The sequence below is a fragment of the Megascapheus bottae genome, chromosome 3 (genome assembly GCF_031878675.1).
Source record: "Megascapheus bottae isolate mThoBot1 chromosome 3, mThoBot2.hap1, whole genome shotgun sequence".
NCBI lineage: Eukaryota > Metazoa > Chordata > Mammalia > Rodentia > Geomyidae > Megascapheus > Megascapheus bottae.
Window position 1 is genome coordinate 10,863,259 of NC_143511.1, and position 26,609 is coordinate 10,889,867.

A 26,609-nucleotide genomic window follows, 5' to 3' on the forward strand; every position below is an offset into this window, starting at 1 on the left:
TATACTTAACTGGTCATTTGAAATTGGATAGGGAAGGGAGGAAATCAAGATGAAGTAATGCACTTTTTATCTGATAAATATAATGTAACCCTTCTATCAATTACAATAAAAGATGTATGGAAAAAAAGAATCCTGTCATCTGCAAAGAGAGAAAGTTTCACTTCCTCCTTTCCTATTTCAACTTCCTTTATGTTTGGCTCTTGCCTTATTGCTCTGGCTAGGAATTCTAATACTGTATTGAACAGGAGTGGAGAAAGTGGGCATCCTTGTATCATTCCTGATTTCAGAGGAAATGGCTTTACCTTTTCTCCATTTACTTTTATGCTAGTTTGTAGGGTGGTCGTGTAAGATTATATTGAGGAATGTTCCATGATTCCTACTTTCTCCAGAACTTTTTGCATCAAGGGGTGTTGGATCTTGTTAAATGCCTTGTCTACATCTATTTAGATGATCATGTGATTGTTGTCCTTGCTACTTTTGATGTGATGAATTATATTAACCCACTAGCATGTATTGAACCAGCTTTGGATCCCGGTGATCAGTCCTGTTTGATCACAGTGTATAATTTTTTGATGAGTTGTTGAAGTTGATTGGCCAATATTTTGTTGAGCAGTTTTGCATCAATATTTATTAAAGAACTGGGTCTCTGGTTCTCTTTCTTTGATGAGTTCCTGTCTCGTTTTGACATGAGGGTTAAGCTGGTTTCATAGAATGGGTTTGGTAGAGAGCCTTCAATTTTAACTTCATTGAAGATTTTGGGGAGTATTGGTGTGAGCTCTTCTTTGAAGGCCTTATAGCTTTCAGCTATGAATCCTTCATGTCCTGGGCTTTTCTTGGATGAGAGGTCTCTTATTGCTTTTTCTATTTCATTACTTGAAGTGGGTCTGTTTAGTAGATTTAGATCTTCATGGTTCAGTTTGGTTATTTCAATATTTGCTGGAAATTCGTCCATCTCTTCTAGATTTTCAAATTTGTTGGCATGAAGATTTGACAAGTAATCCCTTGGGATGCTCTGGATATTGGTAATTTCTGTTGTTGTATTGCCCTGCTTGTCTATAATTTTCTTTATTTAGGTGTTCTCCCTTCATTTTTTGATCTGATTTGGTAAGGGTCTGTCAGTTTTGTTAATTTTTTCCAAGAACCAACTCCTTGTTTGTGGATTCTGGGGTTTTTTGGATTCTTAATTCATTTGATTCTGCTTTACTTTTAATAATTTGTTTCCTTCTACTAGATTTTGGTTGGGTTTGGTACTCTTTTTCCAGCATTTTAAGTTGTACCATTAAATTGTTGGTTTGAGATTTTTCTGTAGTAAAATGTATGAAACACACACACACACACACACACACACACACACACACACACACACACAGCACACACACACAGAGCTCACCACATCCAAAGTCACAAACAAGATATTCTATAAAATGGGAAGTTACCTTGTAACTTATAAGACCTATAAAACTTACAAAGTAAGTCTATGATTAGTGTTTTGAAGAAGACCCTCCATACTGATTTCTCTAGTGGATAGACTAATTTCAAGCCAACCAACAGTATACTAATATAGTTCATTCTCACCTTTCTGCTCCATACTTGCCAGCCTTTGCTGTTGTTTTTTATGACTTCCATTTTGCCTTGGTGTGATGAAATCAGCACAGATTCAATTTGTATTTTCTTTATAGTTTCTTTAGGTATCAATTAGCCATTTGCATATCTTCTGAGAACCAGACCTCAACATGAATGACTTCTCACTTGGCATTTAAGATACTTTGTTTTTGCCTATGTGAAAGTTTCACCCAGGCACTGGTAACCCATGCTACTCAGGAATGTGAGATTTGTGGCAACCCAGGCAAAAAAAAATCCCTAAGATGGTTGTCTCTGTTTAACAAACAAAAGGCTAGAAGTAGAGGTAATATGACTGAATTGGTAGAGTACCTTCTCTTGATCAAAAGAAGCCAAAGGAGTTCATGAGTTGAAGCTCCCAAGACATATACTCACGATGAGATCCATCCTCACTGGGAAGGCACGTCCTCAGTCCAAAATATGTGACTCAAATTGGCAAGCTGGAAAAGGCAAAGGCTAAGGAATTGGCTACTAAGCTGGGTTACATGTGCAATGTTGATTTCTCTGTACATGAAGATAATAAATCTGTTCTTCCTCCAGTGGAAAAAAATGTTTAAAGAATAGATGAAAAGTGTGTACTTTTCAGGTGAAAGGGTATGTTAAAAATTAGATTTTAAGGATGAATATAGAAAGAGAAAAGAACATATTTTCAAACTTAAATTTTGTAGGACAAAACTACGATATAAGTAGAAAGTAACAGAAGAGACTTAGAGGATGAGTGATTTGAAGCAGGAAGAAGTCAAGGATTTGCTATAATTGTCAAAGTATTTGCTACAAAACACTATCACACACACACACACACACACACACACACAGGCAGAGGCAAAGAGAGAGGGAGAAGAGAGAAAAGCAGGCATGTAAGCTGAGGTAGAAAGTGAGCAAGAACACTACAGCAAAATACTTAGAATTACATAATCTGAGGAATAGGAATATGCGTATTCATTATGCTTGTCTCTCTATATTCTTATGTTTGCAAATGTTCACAATACAATTCAAATAATACAATTACATAGGGACTACAGTTCTAGTTGGTAATGTGGGTTCCTGCTTGCATTTGCACTCAGCACCTGGCACGTGCTTGGCCAGCATTCTCTCACTTCAGGTATATGCTCAGCTCTGTTTTGCTTCAATGCTTTTTTTAGATAAAGTATCCTACATTTTCCTGAGCTGGCATCAGTCTGAAACCCGTTTCTATATCTCCCACACAATGAGGGCTGTGGATGTGAAGCACCCGGCCCATCTTGCTGGTTGAGAATGGGGTCCTGCTTATTTTGCCTAAGCTGGTTGGAATCACAACCTTCCTGATCTTCCCACCTGGGAATCTGGAATTATACATGAGGACCAGCGTTCTTTTCATTACATTAATGAAAAATAAAGTCTTAATATTTCTCAATTGGAAATTTTGAGACAGCAACACTTCAGAAGAAACAGTACCAATACCAAATGAGTATTTGTGAGTGTATTTTTACACTAGAACAAAGGTTTCTTGAACTCATTTCTGCTCTTTTCTAGGACGAACAGGAACAATGATATCTATTCTACTTCTTGCCACTGGCACATTTTTAACCGCAAAGGTAGGAAAAAGGTTTTGATACTTAGTCTTTTATATGTATTGAATTTGCTAGTTCTGAAGCATTCATGGTAAAATATTAAGGAAATGCTTAGCTCATGGTGATTAAGTGAAAGTGAAAGCCTGGATTAATGCAGCCTTGTTTAATATGCAGTTATTTACTGGACTTGTACCCTTGTATTCTTGTTCTGGGCCAAGCCTATAGTGAGAGCAGTGAGACACAAATGCGAGGGAATGTCCAAATTCAGAATTACTAAGAAGAACAGCATTTTAAGGTATATTTTTTACCATTTATAAGTAGGTGCCATTCAAAAAGCAGTCTGAGAATTCAGTGCATTGTGAGTAAGGTCACTCATTCATCATTCTCCTCCCTCCATCTCAACCCACTACTTCCTTCCTACCATTTCTTTAATGTTGTAGGATATACACATGACTTTGTAATTCTGTATTTAAGAAATAAGAATCAACGTTTTCTAAAAAGCTGTATCCTCATTAACTGACTTATGTAATTGTAGCCTCACTGTACAACACCTTTATAATGAGTTTTAAAGATATTTTTATTGTAATTCATAGGAGGGTTACATTACTTTCGCCAGATAGAAGGTGCATTACTTCACATACATTGATACCCTTTCTCAAGTCTTGGTCCCCATTTCCCTCCCCCCACTCCCACCCTCGTCTTGTTTTTGCCCCTTTCCTATCCAATTTCAAATAACCAAATACGCATATGTACAATATATCAGATAACAAAGTGAAATACTATAAAAATATGAGATAACTAAGGGACAGCAAAAGAAATGGGAGATAACATAGTACATTAAGGACAACAATCACTCATTTTATGGCTTTTGTTTCCATTTCCTATAGGTCCTTTCATTTAGCGACATACTGTATGTCCTTATGTATCTAGGTTTTGCTCTATTGCAAATCGCTGCTAGGAGAGCCCAAGGTTTCTACTGATTATGACAAATAGGTGAAACCATTGAGTATATGTTCCTTTGAGTCTGACTTACTTCACTTAATATGATTTTTTCTAAGTCTTTCCATTTCCTTTCAAATGGAGTGATGTCATTCTTTCTGACAGCAGCATAGAATTCCATTTTGTAAAAATACCACATGTTGTTCATCCACTTATCAATCGAAGGGTATCAGAGTTGGTTCCATATCTTTGCTATGGTAAATAGTGCTGCAGTGAACATCGTTGTGCTAGTGGCTTTAGTATGTCCTTGTTTCTGGACGGTTGGGTAAATGCCAAGCAGTGGAATTGCTGGGTCATAGGGGAACTCTATGTTTAGTCTTTTGAGGAGCTGCCATAATGCTTGAATGAGTTTGCACTCCCACCAACTGTGTAATAATGATCCCTCCTGGCCACATCCCCTCCAGCATCTTAATAAAATATATATATATATATATATAAAGAAATTAGGCACAATAAAAATGTGTGATGGAAAAATATAGTCTTTTCAATAATTGGTATTAGGACTTCCATATGTAGAAAATTAAAATTGGATCCTTGTTTATCACCATGCACCAATATCAACTCAAATGAATTTAAAGACCTCAACGTCAGGCCTGAAACACTGAAACTATTGCAAGTTGGAGTAGGAGAAATATTAGAACTGATAGGCATAGGCAGGAACTTTTTGGAAATAGTGGCAAGGCCACAGAAAGTAGGAGAGACTTGACAAATGTGATTATATCAAAATAAAAATTTTCTGCACAGCAAAGAACATAGGTGCTAAACTAAAAAGACAGCCAACAGACTGGTAGATCTTTACCAGCAATATATCTGACAAAGTCCTAATATCCAAAATATACAAGTAGCTCAAAAATTAACATCTCCCTAAAACTAATGAGCTAATCAGTAATTTGGCAAAGGAGCTAGAAAGACCTTTCAAAAAATAATAAAGTAATTTTTAAAAGAATCAAAGGAAAGGTGGGCATTGTAGACTTGTGCCTGTAATCTTAGCCACTTAAAAAGCTAGTAACTAAGAAAGTTCATAAGTAGCTCTGTCCAAAGAGGACAGATAAGCACTGTGATTGTATTAACCCCTTTTCTATAGGACAGCATTGATTACTTCGGGGAGCACAGAACTGACAGAAATGTGAGCAGTCAGTTTCAAGGAGTAGAAACTCCTTCCCAAGTAAGTTTCTCTTGTCACAAAGTTATTTATGGGGAGATGTTAGTGGCACATTTAGCCTGGTCGCATCTGTAACCCTTCTTTAACAATCAATGATGGCAGAGGACTTGTGACTCCTAACCATTTCCTGATCTTTGGAGGCCCACATCTGTAGCCTCATAGGCTACCTGGCTTGGTTCTCTGCTGGGGCCTACTGGCAGCAAATTGGGGTTCCTGAAATACGGGGCAGGGACTGGAAAAAATAGAAGAGAGACAAACACATGGGGTTGGTAGGTCTGCAGCCCAGGTAAAGACTGCAGCCCAGTTTATCCTCAACTCAAGGCTTATATCCCTTCTTGAAACCAGGGAACTTCCAGGTGTTACATTCATATGGTAAATCTCAGGTCATTTAAACAGAATAAGGCCAGAAAACTATAAGGCAATAAAGCAATTGTCTGATGCAAATCAAGGTACAGTTTGATTCCACTCTGGCTCCCAACAGTTCTCAACAGAGCATCACACATTCCATTTCTTATTCTTTATTCCCTACAGCTTCTGGAATTGAGTCCCCTCCCAAAAAGGAAGGTCAAATATCTAAGGTTTTCTGATGCCTGAAGATGATCTCTGGCTAGTAGATGATCTACTAGCCATTGGTTTCCCTAGAAAGAGAGATTGGATGCTTCACCAGTTTTTGCTAAGGCAATGAGCAATTCAAGGTCTTTAGAACACTGCCAGGATGGTTTTGTGATGACCCCAGTGTAGGGGAAAGAAGAGTGCAGAGAAGAGAAAGAATGAGAGATCCTCAGACCAAGAATGAGAGATAAAGACACACAGAGATAATGGGAGTATGAAAGAAGAAAACAGAATGAACTGGGAAAATAAGTATTTTACAAATCTTGTTCCAGAAGACATTATCATATTCTTTCATTCCATATTCTTAACATTGTTTAAACTATCCACTGTTGTCCTATTTTCCTCTGATAATACTTTATTATGAAAATATGAAAAATCCCAATTATATTGGATTTGGGTGTTGGTCACTATAAAAAAAAATAACTGACCAAAGAACTTAAAGTGGGGAAAGATTCATTTGGGCTCACAGTTTCAGGATTTCCTTTAAGGCCACTTGATCCCATTGCTTTGGGCCTACACTGACACTGAACAATCATGTCAAGGAGGCGGGTATTGTGGAGAAGGATTGCTCACCTCAAGGTTCCCAGGAAGCTGAGGAGAAGGAAGGGTTTGCGACATGATCCATCCTTCCAGTGACTTCTTTGTTTTCATGAGGCCCCAACTCCTAACATTTTCCCCACCTCCTACTAATGCTTTAAATTTAGGAAGCCCTCAACAAATGAATCTGTGGATAAAGTCAAAAGCCTCAAAATATAATTACTTCCCCATACCCACCTCTGAACGCTGCTGTTATACTGGGGATCAAGCCTTCCATCTATGAGCCTTTTAAGTGCACATTTCATATCCAAATTCTAACACACAAAGATGGAACCATACAGTGCATTCTACAATGATCATCCCAACCTACAGTCATGCTTTGTTTATTCCTTCCCCACTCTTCTCAAACCCTGGGTCACCCTTCCTACTCTTCATTCCTCAACCAGGATTACTTTGAAGGAAATTCTATTCATCAGGTCCTTTTACCTCACAAGAAGTTTGGCATGACACCCAACATATGCACTCTTAAAAAAAAATCCAACAACTGCAAAGCATCTACCCGACACTGATGACTGGCACCTGTCTGTATTTCTAGATACAGGCTGAGATTTGAGAATGGTGTTTCAAAGCCAGCCCTGGCAGGAAATCCTTTCATTCTTAGTTCTAATGAAGAACCAAAACAGCCTGAGTTGGAGATGCGAAGTGGTACAGCACTGCCCTATTGCATCTTGCATTGCCCTATTGCATTTTCAGGCATCTTTCTCACTATTGCCCTTTCATTGTTTGCCCATCCTGGGGCTTAAACTCAGTGGCCTGGTGCTCAGTAGGCTTGAACTCTTCACAAGTGGCACTTTACCAGGTGAGCTAGATCTCTAGCTCAACTTCTGGCTAAGTATATAGAGATGGATTATCTCAAAGTTTTCAGCCCTGGCTGGCATTATTCTTCAGTCCTCTCAGTTTCTGCCTCCTGAGTAGCTTGGATTACAGACATCAGCCACTCGCATGCAGTACAAGTGCTTTTGCTAATTGGAAATGTGGCAGTTCACTTTCTGAACTCTTCTCAGTTGGTTCATCATCAGACATCTGGAGTTTCTCAAATTGAATTCTAAGAAATCCTGTTTGAGCAACTTGCTAGGAGCCAAAGAGTATTGAAAGGTTCCCTTACCAAAAAAAAAACATATTGGAGAAAAAGGCAGATAAAGAATCTCTTCTTTTAGAGGACCCCTCACTAATGGTACAGAATCATCTAGTGCAGCTATGTGGAGATGTCATTCCTCCTAATGAGGAACTATCTCCCAAACAATAGTCCTTTCTCTAGTGCATGACAACAGATTTTGTCATCGCTGTTTCAGCACCTTCACTGTTCTCATGGTCATAAGCAAGCCTAGAAGCAAGGGCTTGTTCTTTCCATGTTACTGTCTGCAAGTCTCAGCTGGGCTCTTTTTCCACAATGAGGAAAATACATAAGAATGTTGATAATGTAAGGGCTCATTCTAAATGTTGTCTTCCTTTCTTACTGCTGTTCACAAGCTGAAAAAGAGAAGGAGATTAGGATACTGACTTTACATCTGGCATTCCCACTAAAGTGGAGGCTTTTGTTGCTTTACAGAGTCGCTATGTCCGCTACTTTGACATCTTGAAGAATGTGTTGAACTGGGAAATGCCAGTGAAAAAACCTCTTAAAATTGTGAAGTTTGTGATTTACTCCATCCAAGGTAAGTGCTTTGGAAAGGACGGAGAAGACAAGAGGATGTGCGATCCACTATTTGGGAGGGTTTTGCTTATGTTATGCAAATGATCCTACATCACAGCTAAGGGTCAATGCATGTGACCTTCTCCCTCTTGAGCTGCCATGTCAGCTCTCCTTAGATGCCTCTCTTATCCCTTACCCATTTCCACTTGAGGGGAGGTTCTACCCCTTGCGTTCTGTTCTCGATGTTCTTGTCTCAACCTAGGATAGATTTTTTTCATAGGAGAAGAGAAGATTAAAGAACCCAGTAGAGTCCTTCTTTCTCAGACTCATTTCTCCTTCATGGTTCATCTCAGCATTGCTGGCCCTGCCTCATTTTCTTGGCCAGTCCTTCCAGCGGCCCTTTCTTCTCAGAACTATAGTCTTTTCTCTCTTTCCTCCTCCTCTAAGCATCTCCTCACTATCTTCTCCATCAGGATGCCTTATTTTATTTGTTGCCACCTTTGGCCAGGTCATATGCTAGCATTCAGCTGGGTTGTGAGCAGAAAAGACAAATAAGTGCTTAGATTTTAAAAAACCAACTACAATGCAGGGGTTCTCAAGGCTCTTTACCTAAAAGCCTCCTTACTGAGAAGGCTGACATGTGGAGGACCACAGTTTGAAGCCATCCCAAGCCACTCTGAGTCTCCAATTGCAACCAAAAAAAGCAAAATGGGGGCATGCCTCAAGTGATAGAGTGTCAGCTAGACAAGCTGAGCAGGTTCAAGACCCAGACTTCAAACTCTGCTACTTGCAAATACAAAAGTTAGACTCTGTTGCAGGCCAGGTTTAGGTAGTACAGACAAGGTTCCTAGAGGGCAGCACTTGGATTCCCCTGACTGCCCTTGTTTGACACTCACACCTGAATCTCCATGGACATAGAACAGGTTTGGAGAACTTGTTCTTCTACTAGACTCCTCTAGCAACTGCCAAGTTGGTGCTGTTTCCAAGAAATCAGACTGTCTAGTTTAGACTTCCCAATATTGCTGGAAAGACTGGCACAGACCACCCAGTTCTCCAAAGTTTTCCCCTGGGTTCTCCATCTCAGTCTTCCCACAACTGGGACTACAGGCTTGGGCCGCTCTACTCTTTTCCTAGATGAAGTCTCTCTTTACCCAGGCTGGCCTAGAAAAATAGTGAAAGAGGTTATTTATTTAGAGCTAGAAACCTAAACATGTAGAAGAAGGTGAGACAGAGAATTTTCACTTCATTTTGTCTGCATTTTGTCGGTGGGTGCATGGGAGGATCATGGGTTTCCAGCCCAACCTGTGAGTTGTACCTGAACTCTTCAGCTCAAGGCTACGACCCTACCCCTGTTCCTGGGTGTTGTCCCTAAGCTCTGCAGTACCCTTGAGCCAAGCCCCACTTCCTGTTTTCTGGAGGTTAGATGGAGATAAGAGTCTCGGGTCCTTTTGTGCCCAGGCTGGCTTTGAACCTTGATCCTCAGATCTCAGACACTAAGGAGCTATGGTTACTATGGAAGCCACTGAGCCCAGCTTTGTCTGTATTTTTCAAGGATGAAATTCCTTTGTGTGATGTAAATTGTTTAAATGTGAGGAAAATAAAGGCTTAGCACATTGTACTTGTGCATTTCAGTGGCTTATTGCTAGAGGATATCAGTAGAAAGCAGTTGGACAACTGGAACAAGGGAGAGGAGAGTGCAGCAAAAGCCATGTTTCTATCAGAAATCTTTCTGATGACAGTGTTTGATCCATGAAATTAAGAGACACCAAAACAAGGCAAGATGAAAACCCAATCAGACATGCTTCATGTTAATGTGAAATAGGCAAGGTTGAAAGGAAAAGCTTCATTGTGGACTCTGAAACCAGATCTTGGAGGAAAGGCTGAAGGAAGAGGGGCCATTTGAACTGAGGAAAAGGTCACACACCCTGGGGTCACGTTGGTTATCCTAGCTACTTAGGAGGCTGAGAACTGAGGATTGTGGTTTGAAGCCAACCCAGATAGAAAACACTTATCCCCAATTAATTATAAATATTCCAAAGTGAAAGGGTGTCCCATCCAGCGGGACATCAACTAGGGCCAAGAACCTAGAGGGAGGAATGAAAGGGACAGGAGACATGAAGAAGGCAGCAAGACAAGCATCCTGATCAAGCTGCCAATTTATTTTTCACACAAGGGTTTATATGCCTCTTCAGGAGAGAGATTGGGGTATAGGAACTGCTCGGGGGAGGGGGTCCGGTAGTAGGATGTTTGCTTGGGGTAGAGGCCAGGTAGTAGGATGTTTGCATATCAACGCAAGCAGGCATGTGTTGCTTAGTGACCTACTTACAAGATGCAAGCACATTCTTACAGTAAGAATTCAGGGAGGGGGAGAATGTCCCCGATCTCCTCCCGTCATCTTGAAATAAGTGAGGGGCAAGGATTTAGGCAATATCTGAATTATGGTAGGCGTTAACCTGAGAGGGGGGACAGAGGCCCTGATTCCTAGAATGGAGGCAATGTTGAGGAAGAAGCAAGACCCACTGGCTCATGTATCTGTCTTTCTGCTGAGGCCAAGCATCTTTTTGCGGGGGAATGGTTTTCATAGATGCCAACTTCCATGCTATTGGGCGTGTCCCTCAGGAGACCCCGAGACTGAGGGCTGTTTAGGTTGTCTCCTCGCAGTCTTAGCTGCACCTCATGCAAATGCTCTACACCGGTCAACGGTAGATGCATATCCCTCGAGTGGGGATTACGGTTCCTCTGGGGCCCCATAGTCCTCATACCCATTTAGTATCTCCCTCATCTAGGCTGTTCAGCACTGGATGGAAAATTCACCCATCCAGAGTCACCATTATGGCTGGAACCAACTAGGGGACTTTGAGTTTAGCACAGAATGTCCCATCACCAAGAGTTTTTGGTTCCAGTCCTCTCAGGAAACGGCTGTGGGGTGGTGGTAGAATCAGGCAGAACAGAATATGTGGCAGCAGTTTCATCTCTCAGTAACTCCAATGGAATGTCACACCTCCTGCTGGGTTGCCAGCAAATTTCTGCACAAACTGGTTAAAGAAGCTAAACCTAAGGCCTGACTTCGGTGAATTCTCCCAATGATTCCCTGGTTGTTTTCCTGAGCACACTCATTTTGTCAGGCTGACAACCCATTAGTTTTTTTTTAACCTTTTCTTTTTTTAAAAAAAGAATTTATTAACGTTGATTTTTACATCATCTTTTAAATGACAAGTTTAACATACAAGTGTTCAAGGAGGCAATCTCTATTTACAATCACTGGGACTTAGTATTTAGAACTTAATCACAATGAAGCTAAGGTTTGTATGTCATAGAAACACATTAATTTATGAAATAAAACTATGTCTATAGAGTCATAGGTTTTTATGTCTATATAGAGGAGGAATTTAGATTAATGTGGAGAGAATAGGGGAATGCAGCCATAATATTTAACAACATATATCCTATGAACCTAGGGAAATGGAGAAGATAGGATAGGGGTTGATATATCCATCAAGATATATTGTACTTATAAACTGATTGGTTAATATAAACCCACTTGTGTAACCACCTAAGATACTAAAAGTATAAGTTAAAATGGCATAGAACTATTTCTCTCTAATGTTTGGGTATACCTGACCAATATTATCCTTGATATTGATTTATAAATTTGACTTAGAGAAAATTAAATTTAGATTATTATTATAGAACTCTAAAGGTAGCATTTCATAAGCAAGAAATTCTGGAAGTTCCCAATGTTTTTTTTTCCTGGAATGGTGATGTAGTAAGAATTTATCTTGTAGAAGATTAAGATATAATGATTTTTGTCTTTCTTTGCAATATTGTGAACTGCTTTAAGAGGCAGAAACCATTTGTAAAGGACAAATTCTATGCAAGATCAAATGATTAACTAAACCCACAACCTTAGTAGGCCAATATTTTCTCTCTTTATTCTCCATTGAGTTAACTGGCAAGACATTTTGCTCTGTACTCTAACAAACATACACGTTTTCTTTTTCACTTTTATGCAGGAGTAGGAGAAGGTAATGGAGCAGACCTGAAAATTGAAATAATAATGCAGCACAAGACTGTATTTACTTGTACTCGCCAAACCTGCACGGTGAGCCAAAGCTCATGAATGAGAATTCTCATGTTTGTGTCAAAGCTCCCAGTCAAGTGGCATGATGGTCTTCCCCAAAGTAACATTCACCAAAAAGAGACAGCTCTTGCCCTCTGTCACCATTCCAGTTGGCATTGCTTAGTTCAGATGCAAAGCAGAGCCTTGTTCCAAACAGTTTCTGAAAGATATTGTCAAACTGTGCTTCAGTTTAGTGCTGCTTCGAATTCACTTGTGCCCACAAATGCTAAGAATGTCCCCAGGAATTACTCGAGGCTTTAAATGCATACATCATGTCAGTATTTGCCATATGATCTTCCTTTTGATCATTTTGATCATTTATTACAAAGCTCTCATTCTCAAATGCAGTGTTCTTGAAGGTCACCTTGGCACTTGTGGAAGTGGAAAGTCATAGGTTCAAAGAGTGATGCAGAATCTGTCCACTCAGCAATGGGCTCAGTGACTGTCATTGAGACGTTTTGTTGGATGTCATCTTGAGAGCAGTAGAGACAGCATATGGACTGAGGAGATGCCTCTTTACCCACAGCCATTTCTGAAATGTTCAAGAAATTCTCAAGACTGTGCACCTTTTCCAGGAGAAATTGGCTAATTTCCTTTTTAATCCCAAAGGAAGCTTTCAGAATGATTCCCAGGTTCCTGTTGTAACTTCTGTACATGCACACAAGTGTAGTGTGTTGTGAGGTTTAGGTAATATATTTGAATTTAATCTCTAATCTATGAGTTATCAAATCAGTGTAAAAAGTGACCATTTTCAAACCACTTTGTCACATGGGACACTGATCCCATCAATTCTTAGCCCACATTTATTCTTATTTTCCTGGATTTTAAGCTCTGAATCCATAACAACCCTAGTGTAGCCAAGCTATTTCCATCAATATCTGGACCTACAAATTCCCATTAGAGAAGACTGACTCATCTGTTTGGCACATGGAATAAAATTCTCAGTTTCATTGATATTTTTGCTGGTTTCTCTTCTCAGGCCTATATTATTCCTCCTTTATTAAAATCCTCCAATGACCAACTGAAATTCTACTTTCTAGAATATGCTTTGTTATTCAAACTTTCTGCTGTATACTGCCCTCCCATAGGACACACTTGCACACTTCCTTATAAAGCTTGAAAACAATATATTATTTTCATATTGTTCTGTATGTAGAAAACTTCCTGAAAACTTGAAAATCATGTGAGAGTCTTCTGTGGGTATGTTTCTTGAAGCCTAGCATAGCTTTCTTCTTATTCTATGATGGTATATGAATATCAGAGTAATACATGGGATGATTTCATAGTTGTTAATCCCCAAACTTGACCTGTTTGTGGTCATTCCATTCACTGGAATGGCTCATTGACCTCATCAGCAACATAATATTTGTCATGAAAGTGGGGTCAATTATTCATTGCTTCTTGAACATCAATATACTGTTTCAGACTGAAGTTAAAGTGCATCCTTAAAAGAATATAAAAATCGGATGATTCACATAGAACAGTCATGTGTATTACATTAGAAACTCCTGGTCATATAGGATGAGACTAAATGAAAGGATCTCTAGGATATTGAAACAAGAGCTTTATCTTGTGTGATTGTGGCTCTTAATGCACTCTGTTATTCCTCTTCTGTTTAGTTTCCTTCTGGTTAATCTCATATTGTTACTGTATCTGACTTTGTGACCTGGTATATTGTATGTATGTTTATTTGATTATTTAAAATAGGAAAGAGAAGTGGGGCAACAATATGATTGGGAGAGGTGTTGGGGGAGGAAAATGGGGACAAAACCATGAGAGGTGGTATCAATGTGTGAGAAGTAAGACACCTACTATCTGGTGAATATAACTGTAATCCCTCTATACATTACAATAAACAAAAAGACACTTGTCAAAAATGAATACTTTGCTTCTCAAGTGTAGTCTTAAGATAGCTATCAAACATTTGGAGCCCAGTACCTTTACCACTTCAGAAAAAAAAATACTGCTATTTTCTATATGAAATTACTGAGCTATGAAATTATGAGTATATAATGAATTAAGGATGATTTCATGAGTGAAAAAGAATACTAATCGCTGGCAACACTTTGAGTTCCTAATGCCATGTGTTCATTAACAGGTTGTCCATGATATTGATACCAATAGAGCAATCTTTTTGGTGCCCAACTGTCCGGACTTATGTGATGATATAAAAGTAAAATTTTCTTCTTCGGTGAGTCCTCAAGTATCCTGCATGATTGTATGCTCTTTTGTTTGGTCTGGGTTTGAAATTTCCTTTGCTGCAGTTCCCTAAAATATAAAGGACAGATAAAAATGCATGTCTCGGGAAGGGGAGGAAAACACAAAACAAAGTCATCAGGATTTCTTGTATATATTTAAAATATTTCTGATCACTTTCTTCTGAATTGTAAGCACTTGATATCTGTTACTTATCAAATGAGAAAAGTATGAAAGCAAAGATGCTAAAAAGAACCCGACATTGTTGGCTTTCCATAAGAGTAATTACAGTTATGTTGTCTATCTTTTAAACACGTCGTGATCAGTGTGTCTACCAAATGTGAGGGAGATTTTACTTTCCTGTCCATAATTATCTATTGACTTGCTATCATTAGTATGACTGTGTAATTTTAATGGATCAGCCGTACATGTCATGTCTGAGTGTCATATATGACTATAATGATTTTCTATGAAATCATCTATTCCTACTCTCAGTAAGAACTTCCATGTGTTCTGTATGCTCTCCTTCATTACCTGCTTGCTCACTGCTGAGCAGTCTTAGGTTCTGAGATGTGAATGTGAATGTTGAAGCAAGTGACCACCTGGGAAGTCTCTCCATTTCAATGTTTCCCCTTGGATAACAGAACCACTGTGAATTCTTGCTTAGCTAGTGTCTCTAAACAAACACTGTGGTTTTTTTCCCTGGTGCAGGGGGTCTTGATGAGAGCTAGTTTTGTGATTATTAAGGGTTAAGATGGGATGGCATGCTTGTGAAAAATGAGGAAATTATTGATTACTGGTTTGTTTTGTTTTTGGCCATACTTTGGTTTGAATTTTTGCTTGGTTTACTTGCTTGGCTAAACATCTATCATTCGAGTCATGCCTCCAGCCTGTTTGTTTGCTGGTTAACGTGGAAACAATACTTTACTTTTTGCCATGGCTGACTTTGATCCTCCAGATCTCAGCTTCTTGTGTAGCTAGCCATCACCAATATTGATGCCTAATTATTCAAACTAGCTGTCAGTTATGGAAATAGATGTGAGTACTAGGACTTTGGGCTGACTCTCAAGGACTCTGTCTCTGGACAGGACCATACATTCCAGCTTTGTTGTGATGGAGCTCCAGGTGAAATGGCTGTGGATGCTGTACAGTGTGTCTTTCACAGGATGATTGTTTACCCTGGTGGGGAGTGGCTTCATGTCTAATTGGCCCACTGGTGACCATGGATGCTCCTCACAGGAAGCTTGTTTGTACTGACAGATGACCTATATCTGCTGTCTGACTTTCTACCAAATTAATCACTCTAGGAAAACCCTGAATAGAGCAGGTTGTATATGCTTATTACATAAGTCACCAACAAAGCATGAAAACACAACACAGTGAATAAGAGAAGCAGTTTATGACAGAGAAGGGAAAGGCAGCACATCTTGCAGGGCCAGTGGATGGAGGGGAGCCATCCAGGGGAAACTGATACCTGACCAGTAGAGGGACACAAGGCAACCTTAGAAGCAAATAACATTCTCTTGGGGGCCAGGTGTGACCTTAGCAGGTTTTCCATGGGAGGTTTCAATGTGGTCCAAGGTGCTGTAACACAAGTAGTCACTATGACATATCTTCAGAGGTCCCTGGTAGTATGGAGTCACTAGGTCAAGTGCATTGTATCTGCTTTCACATAGACAGGTGATCACTAGAAAATGGGTGCATGAGACAAGTGTCTAGCTCATTCCCACTGAGGAACTGAGAGGTAGCAGAGACTGGAAACTGTTGGGGGTGGCTGTGCCCTGCTTCTGGTATTCCAGCCTAACAGAGTCAAAATGAAAGCAGAGCAAACAGAAAGGATGAAGAATTCACCACAGTATGTTTGGTGTGTGTGTGTGTGTGTGTGTGTGTGTGTGTGTGTGTGTGTGTGTGTGTCTAAACATAGGTCTTTAGTTGATTCTTTAGTGGTGTTCTAATCAGATTGAGAGATCATTGTCTATATTAATCATATAAAAACATCCCTGAAGTTGAATTGGTGCCAAATGGTCATTCTATGTTTAACTTATTGAGAAACCCACAGACGCTTTTCTACCATTGCTTTCCCATTTGGCATTTGTGTCAGCAAGGTCTGAGGACTCCAGTGGTCTGTGGTTTTGCTGAATTTTGTTGGTGATCCTAGTGGGTGAGACAGTAGAAGTCCAGCTCTGCTCTGAATTTGCTTGCCACCTTTGGGGTATACTCTCTGACTAACTGAAGTATATGCTCAAACCCTTGGTGTTTGTTGCATCTGCTTTTGTTTTTCAGACATTAGTTTTTGAATTAAAAATATTGTGAATACAAGATCCCATCCAGATACAAAATATGCCTATGTTTCCCTCTATTTTGGTGCTATATTTTTTCACCCTGATTATGTCTTTTAATGAAATCCAACTGAACACTTGTTTTCTATTTCATTGTAGTAATTTTGATCCTTTATATTTTTAATGAAAAAGTATTCTCTTCAAGCCTCTGAGTACATTGTAATAGATAGGATGTTGCAATTGATGTACACAAAAAGGCAGAAGGAAGGAACGTCAACCCCAATGCAATTATTAGTTTTTGGTATCCATTTTATTATACAAATCACCTCTTTCTTTAATCATGTGTTTTTAGAAGCTTCCAAACTATTATGATGACTGCGCATTCTTCATGTGGTTCCATACATCTCTCATAGAGAAAAACAGGTAAGGACAGATTGTAAGACAGATTGGCAATTCCTTTGCCTACTATACTAAGCTCATTTTCTACAAAAATAAAGAATTGCTTAAGCAAACATTTCCTATCCCCTACCATAAGGCAATGTGTCAGTGAAGAGGCAATTACCCAGATCATAATAATGATCAAGTTCTCTCAGGAAGTGTACATCTACCCGGTTCCTGGAATATAGAAAGGTCTAAGTGGATGTCACTTTATTGGGTCATGATTGTGGGATTAGTCTAGGGAGGCTTTAGCTGGCTTTCTTCTGCTGTAAGCACATTTCCATGTAGGACAGAAGTTTTAAGGCCTGAGAAGTATTAACAATTTCAAAAGCATTGTTTGGTTAACCTCCCCTTTGAAAAGGTTTCCTCATAACTGAATGATGTATTATTGCTAAGAACCTACTACTTTATCTAGAAACTCATTCCTGAACCTACAAAGACTCAGTTTTCAGGAGTATTGACCTGTGGTGGTAAAAAGAAAAACACTTTCTAGATCATTCACATCAAGGCAGAAATGACTGTTGCCATGTCCTCATAAAACTGTGAGGATAGATATGAAGACCTTGGAGCTGGGGGAGGTGGCTCAGGCCTATTATCCTAGCTACTCAAGAGCCTGATCAAAAGATTAAGGCTCAAAGCCACCCTGGGCACTAAAGGACCTGAGACTCTTATCTCCAATTAACCTCTAGAAAAGGGAAATAGGGGTTGGGTTAAGGGTAGAGTGTTATTCTTGGATTGTAGAGCTCAGGGACAACACTCAGGCCCCATGACCCACCAAGAGGGAGAGAGAGAGGGGGGGGGGCGGGGAGGAGAATGAAGACCTTGGGCCATGAGTTTGCCCTAGTGGTAGAGTGCTTGTCTAACATGCACAAAGACCCAGGTTTGATTCCTCGTTACCACATACATAGAAAAAGCCAGAAGAGGTGCTGGATAGTATTGGTTACATCCAGTGCCAGACTTCTCTTGAAATCTGAACTGGGCCTGATAATACCTCAAATCTATTAAGACAGCAGCAAGAAAGCCTCATTTCTACAGATTTGTAACACATACAATTTGATTTTGGAAAGAGTAAACTCTACATTTAAAGGAAAAATTCTATCAATTTTCCTACGTGTCCAGCTGTCTCTTGAGCAAAGTCCTCGACAAAGGCAGGGTGTTTACTTGTTGCTTCTTGTCAAACTGGTTCTTGCTAAAGGATAGCTTTGTCCTTTCCAGCACCATCATCTCATTGGAGATTATAAGAACATTGGATCCTCCTTTTTGTAGTCATTTCTGGAAAATTGGTATCATTTTTTCCTTGCTTGATAAATCTTTTTTTTTTGCCAGTCCTGGGCTTGAGCTCAGGGCCTGAGCACTGTCCTTGGACTTTCTCAAGGCTAGAGTTCTACCACTTGAGCCTCAGCACCACTTCCGGCTTTTTTCTTTTTTTTTTTTTTTTGCCAGTCCTGGGCTTGAGCTCGGGGCCTGAGCACTGTCCTTGGACTTTCTCAAGGCTAGAGCTCTACCACTTGAGCCTCAGCACCATTTCTGGCTTTTTTGTACGTATGTGGTACCAAGGAATCGAACCTGGGTCTTCATGCATGCTAGGCAAGCACTTTAACCACTAGGCCAAACTCCCGGCCCAATTCCGGCTTTTTTCTATGTATGTGGTACCGAGGAATCGAACCCGGGTCTTCATACATGCTAGGCAAGCACTTTAACCACTAGGCCAAACTCCCGGCCCTTGATAAATCTTTTTTACACTGATGAGATTGTGGCTTAGACAAAAACATCATTTCACCGATTCAGGGCGATATAGCTGGGCACTGGTGGCTCAGTGACCTGTCATTCTAGCTACACAGGAGGCTGAGATCTGAGGAACAGTTTGAAGCTAGCCTGGGCAGGCATGTCTATGTCACACTTATCTCCAATGAGTCCTTGAAAAATCAGAAATGCAACTGGAGCTCAAGTAAGAGAGGGTCAGCTTGAGCAGAGAAAGTTTATTGAGAACTCAAGGTCGTGAGTAGAAACCCCACTACTGACATTAATGTAAACAAAGACAAATACAAAAAAAAAACCCAGAACACTATTTAATTACGAGGTTTCATTATACACCCAATTATGTCTTGGTAATTATTGTGACAGTCCTGGGGCTTGAACTCATGGCTTCTGCACTGTTCTTTGGCCTTCTCAAGGCTAGAGTCCTACCACTTGATCCACAGCACCACTGTCAGCTTTTCCTATGTATGTGGTACTGAGTCATTGATCCTGGGTCTTCATGCATGCTAGGCAAACACTCTTACACTAGGCCAAACTCCCAGCCCCTTGGTAACTTTTGTTAATTATAAACACTTAGAATATATGTTTGTTTGTTTATTTGAAGTAGGGAAAGGGGTGAAACAACATGATTGGAAGGGGGTGGGTGGAGGGAAACAGGGAGAAACACATGAGAAGGTGTATTAATGTGTGAGAAGACCTGCACCTCCTACTACCTGACAAATGAAATTTAAAAAGTTTTACAAAACACTTAGATAATATGCTCAATGTGGGTGTCAGTAATTCTCTAACAGGCATGTTGTGACTGATCAATTTGTTTCTGAAGATTAAGGTCTTTTATGTCATTCCAAAGAGGCAGAATGGGCTAAGTAGTGAAGACAAGTAGGACTTAAATCCTGGTTGCAGCCAGCAAGTCTCTTTGTAAACAAGGGTGTGCTATTGGATGACTATTCTGTTTTGGTTTTATTGTTCTTTTTTTAATGTCGGGAGAATGTAAAGATGGATTATAGTTATATTCGTCAGGTAGTAGGTGCATTACTTCTCATATAATTGTACCCCTTCTCATGCTTTTGTCCCCTCCTCCACCTCCCAGTCCTCTCTTTTCCCCCCATCCCTTCCCTGTTTCAAATAAACAAATAAATGTGTATACAATATACCAGGTAGCAAGTCACACACAGTAACAACATGAGAAAAACCATAAGGGCAAAAAAACGAGAAGAGAAATAACATAGTACATTAAGAACTACAATCACATACTGTAAGCCCTAAAAGAAAATGTAATGACTTTTTTTCCTGTCCTTAGACTTTATTTAACACGAGCTGACCTGGACAATCCACATAAAGAAAAGACATGGAACATATATCGTCCAGACTTTGCTGTAGATATATTCTTTGAAGAAGTCTTTCAGTGACAAACACACTATCTTTATACCCATCACTGTTTAAATTTTCTGTATGTTTATTAAATAAATTATATATTGGTAATAGTAACCTGTCTTCAGAGTGTGTATGTTTCTATGAACTCATCAATGCATGTATACATATGTACATACATCATAATCTTGAATTGGCTAGTTTATGAATTTACCAATTGTATGTCTCCACAACTACTGGCCTTCTTCTCTCAACTCATTTTCTTTCTTCCCTGTGTATCCATTTTTCAGAATTGCTACAAAAAAGCCAGGAGTGGTGGCTCACTCCTGTAATCCTAGCTACACAAGAGGATGAGATCTGAGGATCTGGGTTCAAAGCCAGCCAGGGTACTAAATACCATGAGACTGTTATCTCCAATTAACCACTAGGAAAACCGGAAGTGGCCCCTGGCTCAAGGGCCAGGGCAATAGCCTTGAGCTGAAGAGCAAAGGGATAGTGCCCAGGCCCAGAGTTCAAACCCCATGACCAGTAGAAAAATAAAAAAGTACTGCTAGAAAAATATGCATATAATTTACATCATTCTACCTCTAATAGTCTATAGTGAAAATAATTTATTTCCAATACACTATGTTACAAGCTCTTTAAATTTTAAAGAGTTTTCAGGTAAGATAGGTATTTAGAACTACTTATGTTCCAGCAGTAACCCTCTTGGGAATTTATCCAAAAGACTGAAAGTCAGTATACAATAAAGATATATATATATATACATATATATATACATATATATATATATACCTCCATGTTCATTGATGCACTAATTACTATACAACCATGTTAAGGAAACAGCTCAGATGCCCTACATCAGATTGATCCAGAGAGAGAGGAAGAGTGAGGAATTTTATATCAAAATGGACCTAGGTAACTTGAGAAATGGAAAAGATTGGGAGAAATTGGGAAAAATGATTGAAGGCGTGGCATGGATCAACATGCATTGCACTCAGAAAGTGACATGTTCGATTGAAACCACTAATTAAATATAATGTACTAATTAAATGTAATGCACAAAAGATTTTCCAAAGATGTTTCAACTGGGAGATAATGCCTCATGCCTGTAATCCTAGCTACTCAGAAGGCTAAGATTTGAGGATCCCAGTTCAAAGACTGCCTGGTCAGGAATGTATGTGATTCAGATGTCCAGTTAATCACGTCCCCAAAAAAGTAAGAAGTGGATTAAGTGGTAGAACACTACACTAGAGCCAAAAAGCTCATGACAGTGCCCTGGCCCTGAGTTCAAGCACATAATGGGCACATACCCAGGTACATTCCCGCATGTATGGGCTCTCCCCCTCTCTCTCCCTCCCTGTCTCTCTCTCTGTCTCCCTCTCTCTCTCTCTCTCTCTCTCTTTTTCTCTCTCTCCCTCTCTCTCTCTCTCTCTTTTGCTCTCTCTTTCTCTCTCACACACACATACATACATATGCACACATGCACACACAAATTTTAAAAAGGAAAATAGACTTTTCAATATCATAGAAGAGCAAAGTTATTAGTATACTTCGGTAGCTACTTTAGAGAGTTATTCATGATAATTCTAAAAATAGTAACATTTATGGAGCCCAATCATAATAAATCGCACTGCCTAGAAGCTCTTCAATAGTAAATTCATTTAGTCCTCATAATTCAAGTGCTATCATTACTTCTATTTTCCTGGGAAATTAGAAGTTTGGACAATTAGATATATCAAAAAATTAGTAAAGTAACAAATTCAGGATTTACACCCAACATAGTAATCTAATACCTTGGATAGCATGCCAGTAAGGGAATAGCTTTCTCTATTTTTTCTTATTCACTTGGTACCATAATGATGGACTCTTAATCACCAAGAAGCCAGGTACTCTGCATCCCCTACCAAACTAAAGCTAAACAGTAAACCGCTGACAATTTGCATAATCCTTAGTCTACCCCCAGGCTCCCACCCCGTTTAGGGTGGAATTAATCCAGGATCAGAATATAACTCTGAAATCCTGTCTGGACTCGGGCGGTGCCGGAAGACGGTTCGGTTAGTGAGAGGGTTTAAATCCCACCTGTGAGGCAGCTTGGCTGCAGAGCCAAAGCTTGGAGCTTCAGCCTCGGCTCTGCGGGCTGCGCGGCTGGGAGCCAAGAGCTTGAGTGGCCATGGAGGAGCCGACTGAGCCAGAGCACAGGTTGCAGGAGGTGCTGCACTTGGTGCTGGGGCTGAGCCAGCGGCACCTCCAGGGGTTCCTCATGGCCAAGATGCAGCGCTAGGCCTAGGCCGAGGAGTTCCTGCAGCACCTGGAAGATGCACTGGACCTGAGCGCGCCCGCGCGGGACTTCGCCATCCAGCTGTGGCACAAGGTACCAGGGAAGCCGGTGGTAGAAAAGCCAGCTAGGGTCGCAGAGGGGAGGCTCGAGCCCTGCTAGAGAAGAACAGATCTTACAAGTTGTTGGAAGAGAGTGAAGAGAGCAGTGAGGAAAGTGGGATTCTGAGTAAGAGCAGCCTCCAGAAAAAGCGTAAAAAACGGAAACATCCCAGGAAGAAGCACTGTGATGAGGAGGAGGAAGAAGAGGAAGACATTTCTAAAAAAAGGAAAAGGAAGACAGGGGAGCATGAAGAACGGACACCGAAAGCAGAATCAGAGGACGGGTGGAGAGAACGAGAGCGCCTTCGGGACGCGATGCCTTTGTGGAGCAAATGCGTCAGTGGGACAAGGCTCGGTCTCGCCATGTCCTGGAGCGCTCAGACAAGGAGGCTGATGAAGGGGCTCAGAAGCGCCTCACGGTGGCTGAAGAAGACCAGAAAGCCGTGGGAAGGAACACAAACAGATCTTGATACCAGCACCTTTTCTTTCTGTACATTGTTTAATTCCTGTTAAATAAAATTATTTTTTAATAAAAAAAGTCATATTGCCTCACGTGATATGTCCATTTTTTTTCCTGCTCCCTTCAGTCAGGAATTCAGTTGGTTTGGGGATCATAGATGTGAATTTCGCTTTTCCATTTGAAAGTAGGATCAGTAAGGACTGAAAGGATTTGGAAAGAAATGGGTAGGTATTTCCAAGCCAAGAATAATGTCTGCTGTTCAGCACCCACCAAGAATGCTCAAATTGCTCCATGCAACAAGATATTATACAAAGGAATTTGATGACAGGAAGCAGTGCTTTGGGCTGAGGGCACAGCTGTGTGGTAAAGACTCCCTAGCACACAGAGGCCCTACCAAAAATTGAACTAAATATCAGAAAAGAAAAGAAAAGAAATTGCATACTAATTTCCGCACTAGCAACCTTGTTAAGCACATTTGAGGCTGTTCATTCACGCATTGACCTATTGATCCATTCATACCTCATAACCACCCATCCGTCCATTCAGCTCTCCATCCTCCCATACAGACAATCATTCATTATCCATTTCTCCATCCATCATCCATCTTTCTATCCATTCATTTGTTGAGGACATTTTGCAAATGCATAAGAGAGAACGAAGGCTACCCTGGTAGATAGGGAAAGTGGTACAATCTGTATTCATTTACACAATAGCCACCAGCCACAGATAGCATGACAGAGTACAATTAGTTCCATTGAAATCAAATGAAAATTTCAGGGGGTGCTTAACTACAGAACTTACATTGGATTGGGGAAGACTTATCAATTTCTTTCCAAACCACAGTCCAGCCTTTACTGCTTCTCTTTCAAGTTGAAAAACAAAATTCACATCTGAAATTCTAAAACTGCTTTAATCCTTGACTCAGGCAATCATGGAAAAATGGACATGTTAGGTGAATAAAAAGGCCTTGAGCTCAAGTGCCAGCACTGCTACCCCTCCCCCCAAAAATGTCATGAATAGAAATGTAGGTGAAGCCCTAAGGTAAACAAGGACAAGGCCAGGACTTTGATTCCCAGGAAGAAACACACACACACACACACACACACACACACACACACACACACACACACTTACTTCTCATAAATGATTCTTGGTTATCACTAACTCATCTTTGGCTAATGATGTGCTGTAAAAATAACAGCTAGATTTCAGTGAATGCTTCCCCTAATATAGAAATTCTTTAATAAAACTGTCCTTGCCTTCATATGCTGCTTTAGAATGTGTAATAGTATGCTTACAGCTTATAACACCTCAGGCCTCCTGTGTTTTACATGTTAAGTACATTTCCTTAGCAGCTGTAGTTTGATGGTTTAAATAGATGTAAGACTTTTACATTTGGCAACTTACAGTAATGTCTTTATAAAGATAAGATCAAAATTTACTGGTAGGCTCCAGTTATTTTGTAAATGGCAAGTGAGAAACTTTACGCATATGGGCAGATAGTGTGAGTGATATTTTGGGTTAAGGTAGGAAGATGTCAAATTCGAATGTAAAGATCGTGTCCAAAGTCCACAAGAATGAGCTGGATTGCTTCTCTGGGCATGATTCAGCTACCTCCCAGGCCTCTTACTCTCTTTCTCACATAGTTCTTCCCGAAGGGAGACTCAGGTAAAGCAGCCAGATGGCTAGTGCAGGTTGGCAGCAGACTAAGAGAAACTGAAAAGAAGACTTTGAATTTCAGTAATTGTATCTCTCCCCTCTCCTTCTCCTTCTCTCTCTCCCCCTTTCCCTCTCTCTCACCGTCTTCTTCTCTTTCCTCCTGATTCTTTCCCTCCTCCTACTCTTTCCTTAATGTGGCACCAATTGAGGACCTAAGGCACTTGTTTGTCTTTTTTCACTCAACATTAGTTCACTACTAATTGAGTTACATTTTCACCCCTAGCTTTTCTTCTGGTTAATTGGAGATGTGAGTCTCATGGACTTTTCTGCTGAGGTAGGCTTTGAACCACTATCCTCAGCCTCCGGAGTAGCAAGGATTATAGTTGTGAGTCACTGGAATCAACAACTGTTGTGTTTTCACATTGAGAATTAATTGTAGTCCTAGTTTGTACAAAAAGATTGTAAAATATTACTGATAAATTATTAACCCCAAGAAAGCAGCTACTCTCATTTATTTGAAATAGAGAAATCAAATTGCCTGACACTGGTGGCTCATGTTTGTGATCCTAGCTACTCAGGAGATCGAGATCTGAAGATCGAGGTTCAAAGCCAGTCTATGCATGAAATTCCATGAGACCCTTATTTCCAATTAACCACTAGTGTACTAGTCTTGAGCAAAAACTTCAGGGACAATGCAAGGCCCTGAGTTTAAGTCTCAGTCCTGGCATACATGCCCAAGAATTATGACAATGTAAATATCTGACAGGAAATCACTACTTTTAGTTAGATTTGTTAGACAGAATAGGTGAGAGGTTTTCGGTGCCTGATAAATTTTTTTATTAGTTAACACATGCTTTTGCAATGGTAGATGTTGGAAATCAAGTTTCCATTCGTGAAACAAATACCTGAGAGTGAACTTCTAAAGAGGAGAGGCTTTGCAGGACATTGATGGCTCACACCTGTAATTCTAGCTGCCCAGAAAGCTGAGATCTGAGGATTGCAGTGCAAATTGAACTTGGTTTGCAAAGGGTATGAAGCTCTTATCTTCAGTTAACAAGAAGATGGAAAGAACCAAAAAGAACAGAAATCCTGGCCAAGTTTGTGAGATCAGTGCTGCGGGTGCAAGAGCTATTTCGTGGCAACCAGCTGGTTTTCACCCATCTTCTTCCAGATGGTTAAGCAGAGTTCGGCTGGCTCTTGCTCAACTGACCTTCCCTCAGAGCTCAGTGAGGATGCCCCTACCAGCTGGGCTGGCAACCTGCAGGTGGACTGCAGTCCATCCAAGCCCCGCCCCACGGCCCCACCCACCCGCGCTTAGACACGCCCCTCCTGCCCAGAGGACCATGGGAGCTGCTTGCCTGGAATCCCTGTGGAAAGCACAGTTGGAGGCCAACGGACAGGGGCTCTTGGTAGACCTACTAAAGGAGCATCTGGAGTTTGCTCGTACATTGACTTTAACTTAAAATATGTACTTTATTTATAATTTAAACGTTTATTTATATATAGTTTACTTATAACTAATAATTTGTTCATTCATTTTGGGGAGTGGGTCCTGAACTGGGGTGGGGAAAGGTCTGGGTTTTCTTGCTCACGGTTAGTGCTATACCATTTGAGCCACACTACTTATGGCTTTCTGGTGGTTTATTGAAGTCTTATGGACTTTCTTGACTGGGTTGGCTTCAAACCATTATCCCGAAGTCTCAGTCTGCAGAGGAGCTAGGGTTACAGATATGAGCCACTAACAAATGATAGATAATAAAGGTAAGCTTAGAAGGT

At 40.3% G+C, this 26,609-nt stretch overlaps 1 protein-coding gene across 1 annotated transcript in view; it reads left to right on the forward strand.

The window, feature by feature from the left end:
* The first annotated feature begins 1,996 nt into the window (after positions 1–1,996).
* LOC150064931 (phosphatidylinositol 3,4,5-trisphosphate 3-phosphatase TPTE2-like) overlaps positions 1,997–26,609 on the forward strand; it is a 33,446-nt gene continuing 8,833 nt past the window's right edge. The window contains exons 1-8 of the mRNA XM_090329284.1: positions 1,997–2,069; positions 3,133–3,194; positions 5,254–5,334; positions 8,090–8,195; positions 12,187–12,275; positions 14,392–14,484; positions 17,121–17,191; positions 20,265–20,414. Of these exons, the coding sequence (XP_090185410.1) occupies positions 1,997–2,069; positions 3,133–3,194; positions 5,254–5,334; positions 8,090–8,195; positions 12,187–12,275; positions 14,392–14,484; positions 17,121–17,191; positions 20,265–20,373 (684 nt within the window). The 3' untranslated portion in view covers positions 20,374–20,414. The remainder of the gene's footprint in view (positions 2,070–3,132; positions 3,195–5,253; positions 5,335–8,089; positions 8,196–12,186; positions 12,276–14,391; positions 14,485–17,120; positions 17,192–20,264; positions 20,415–26,609) is intronic.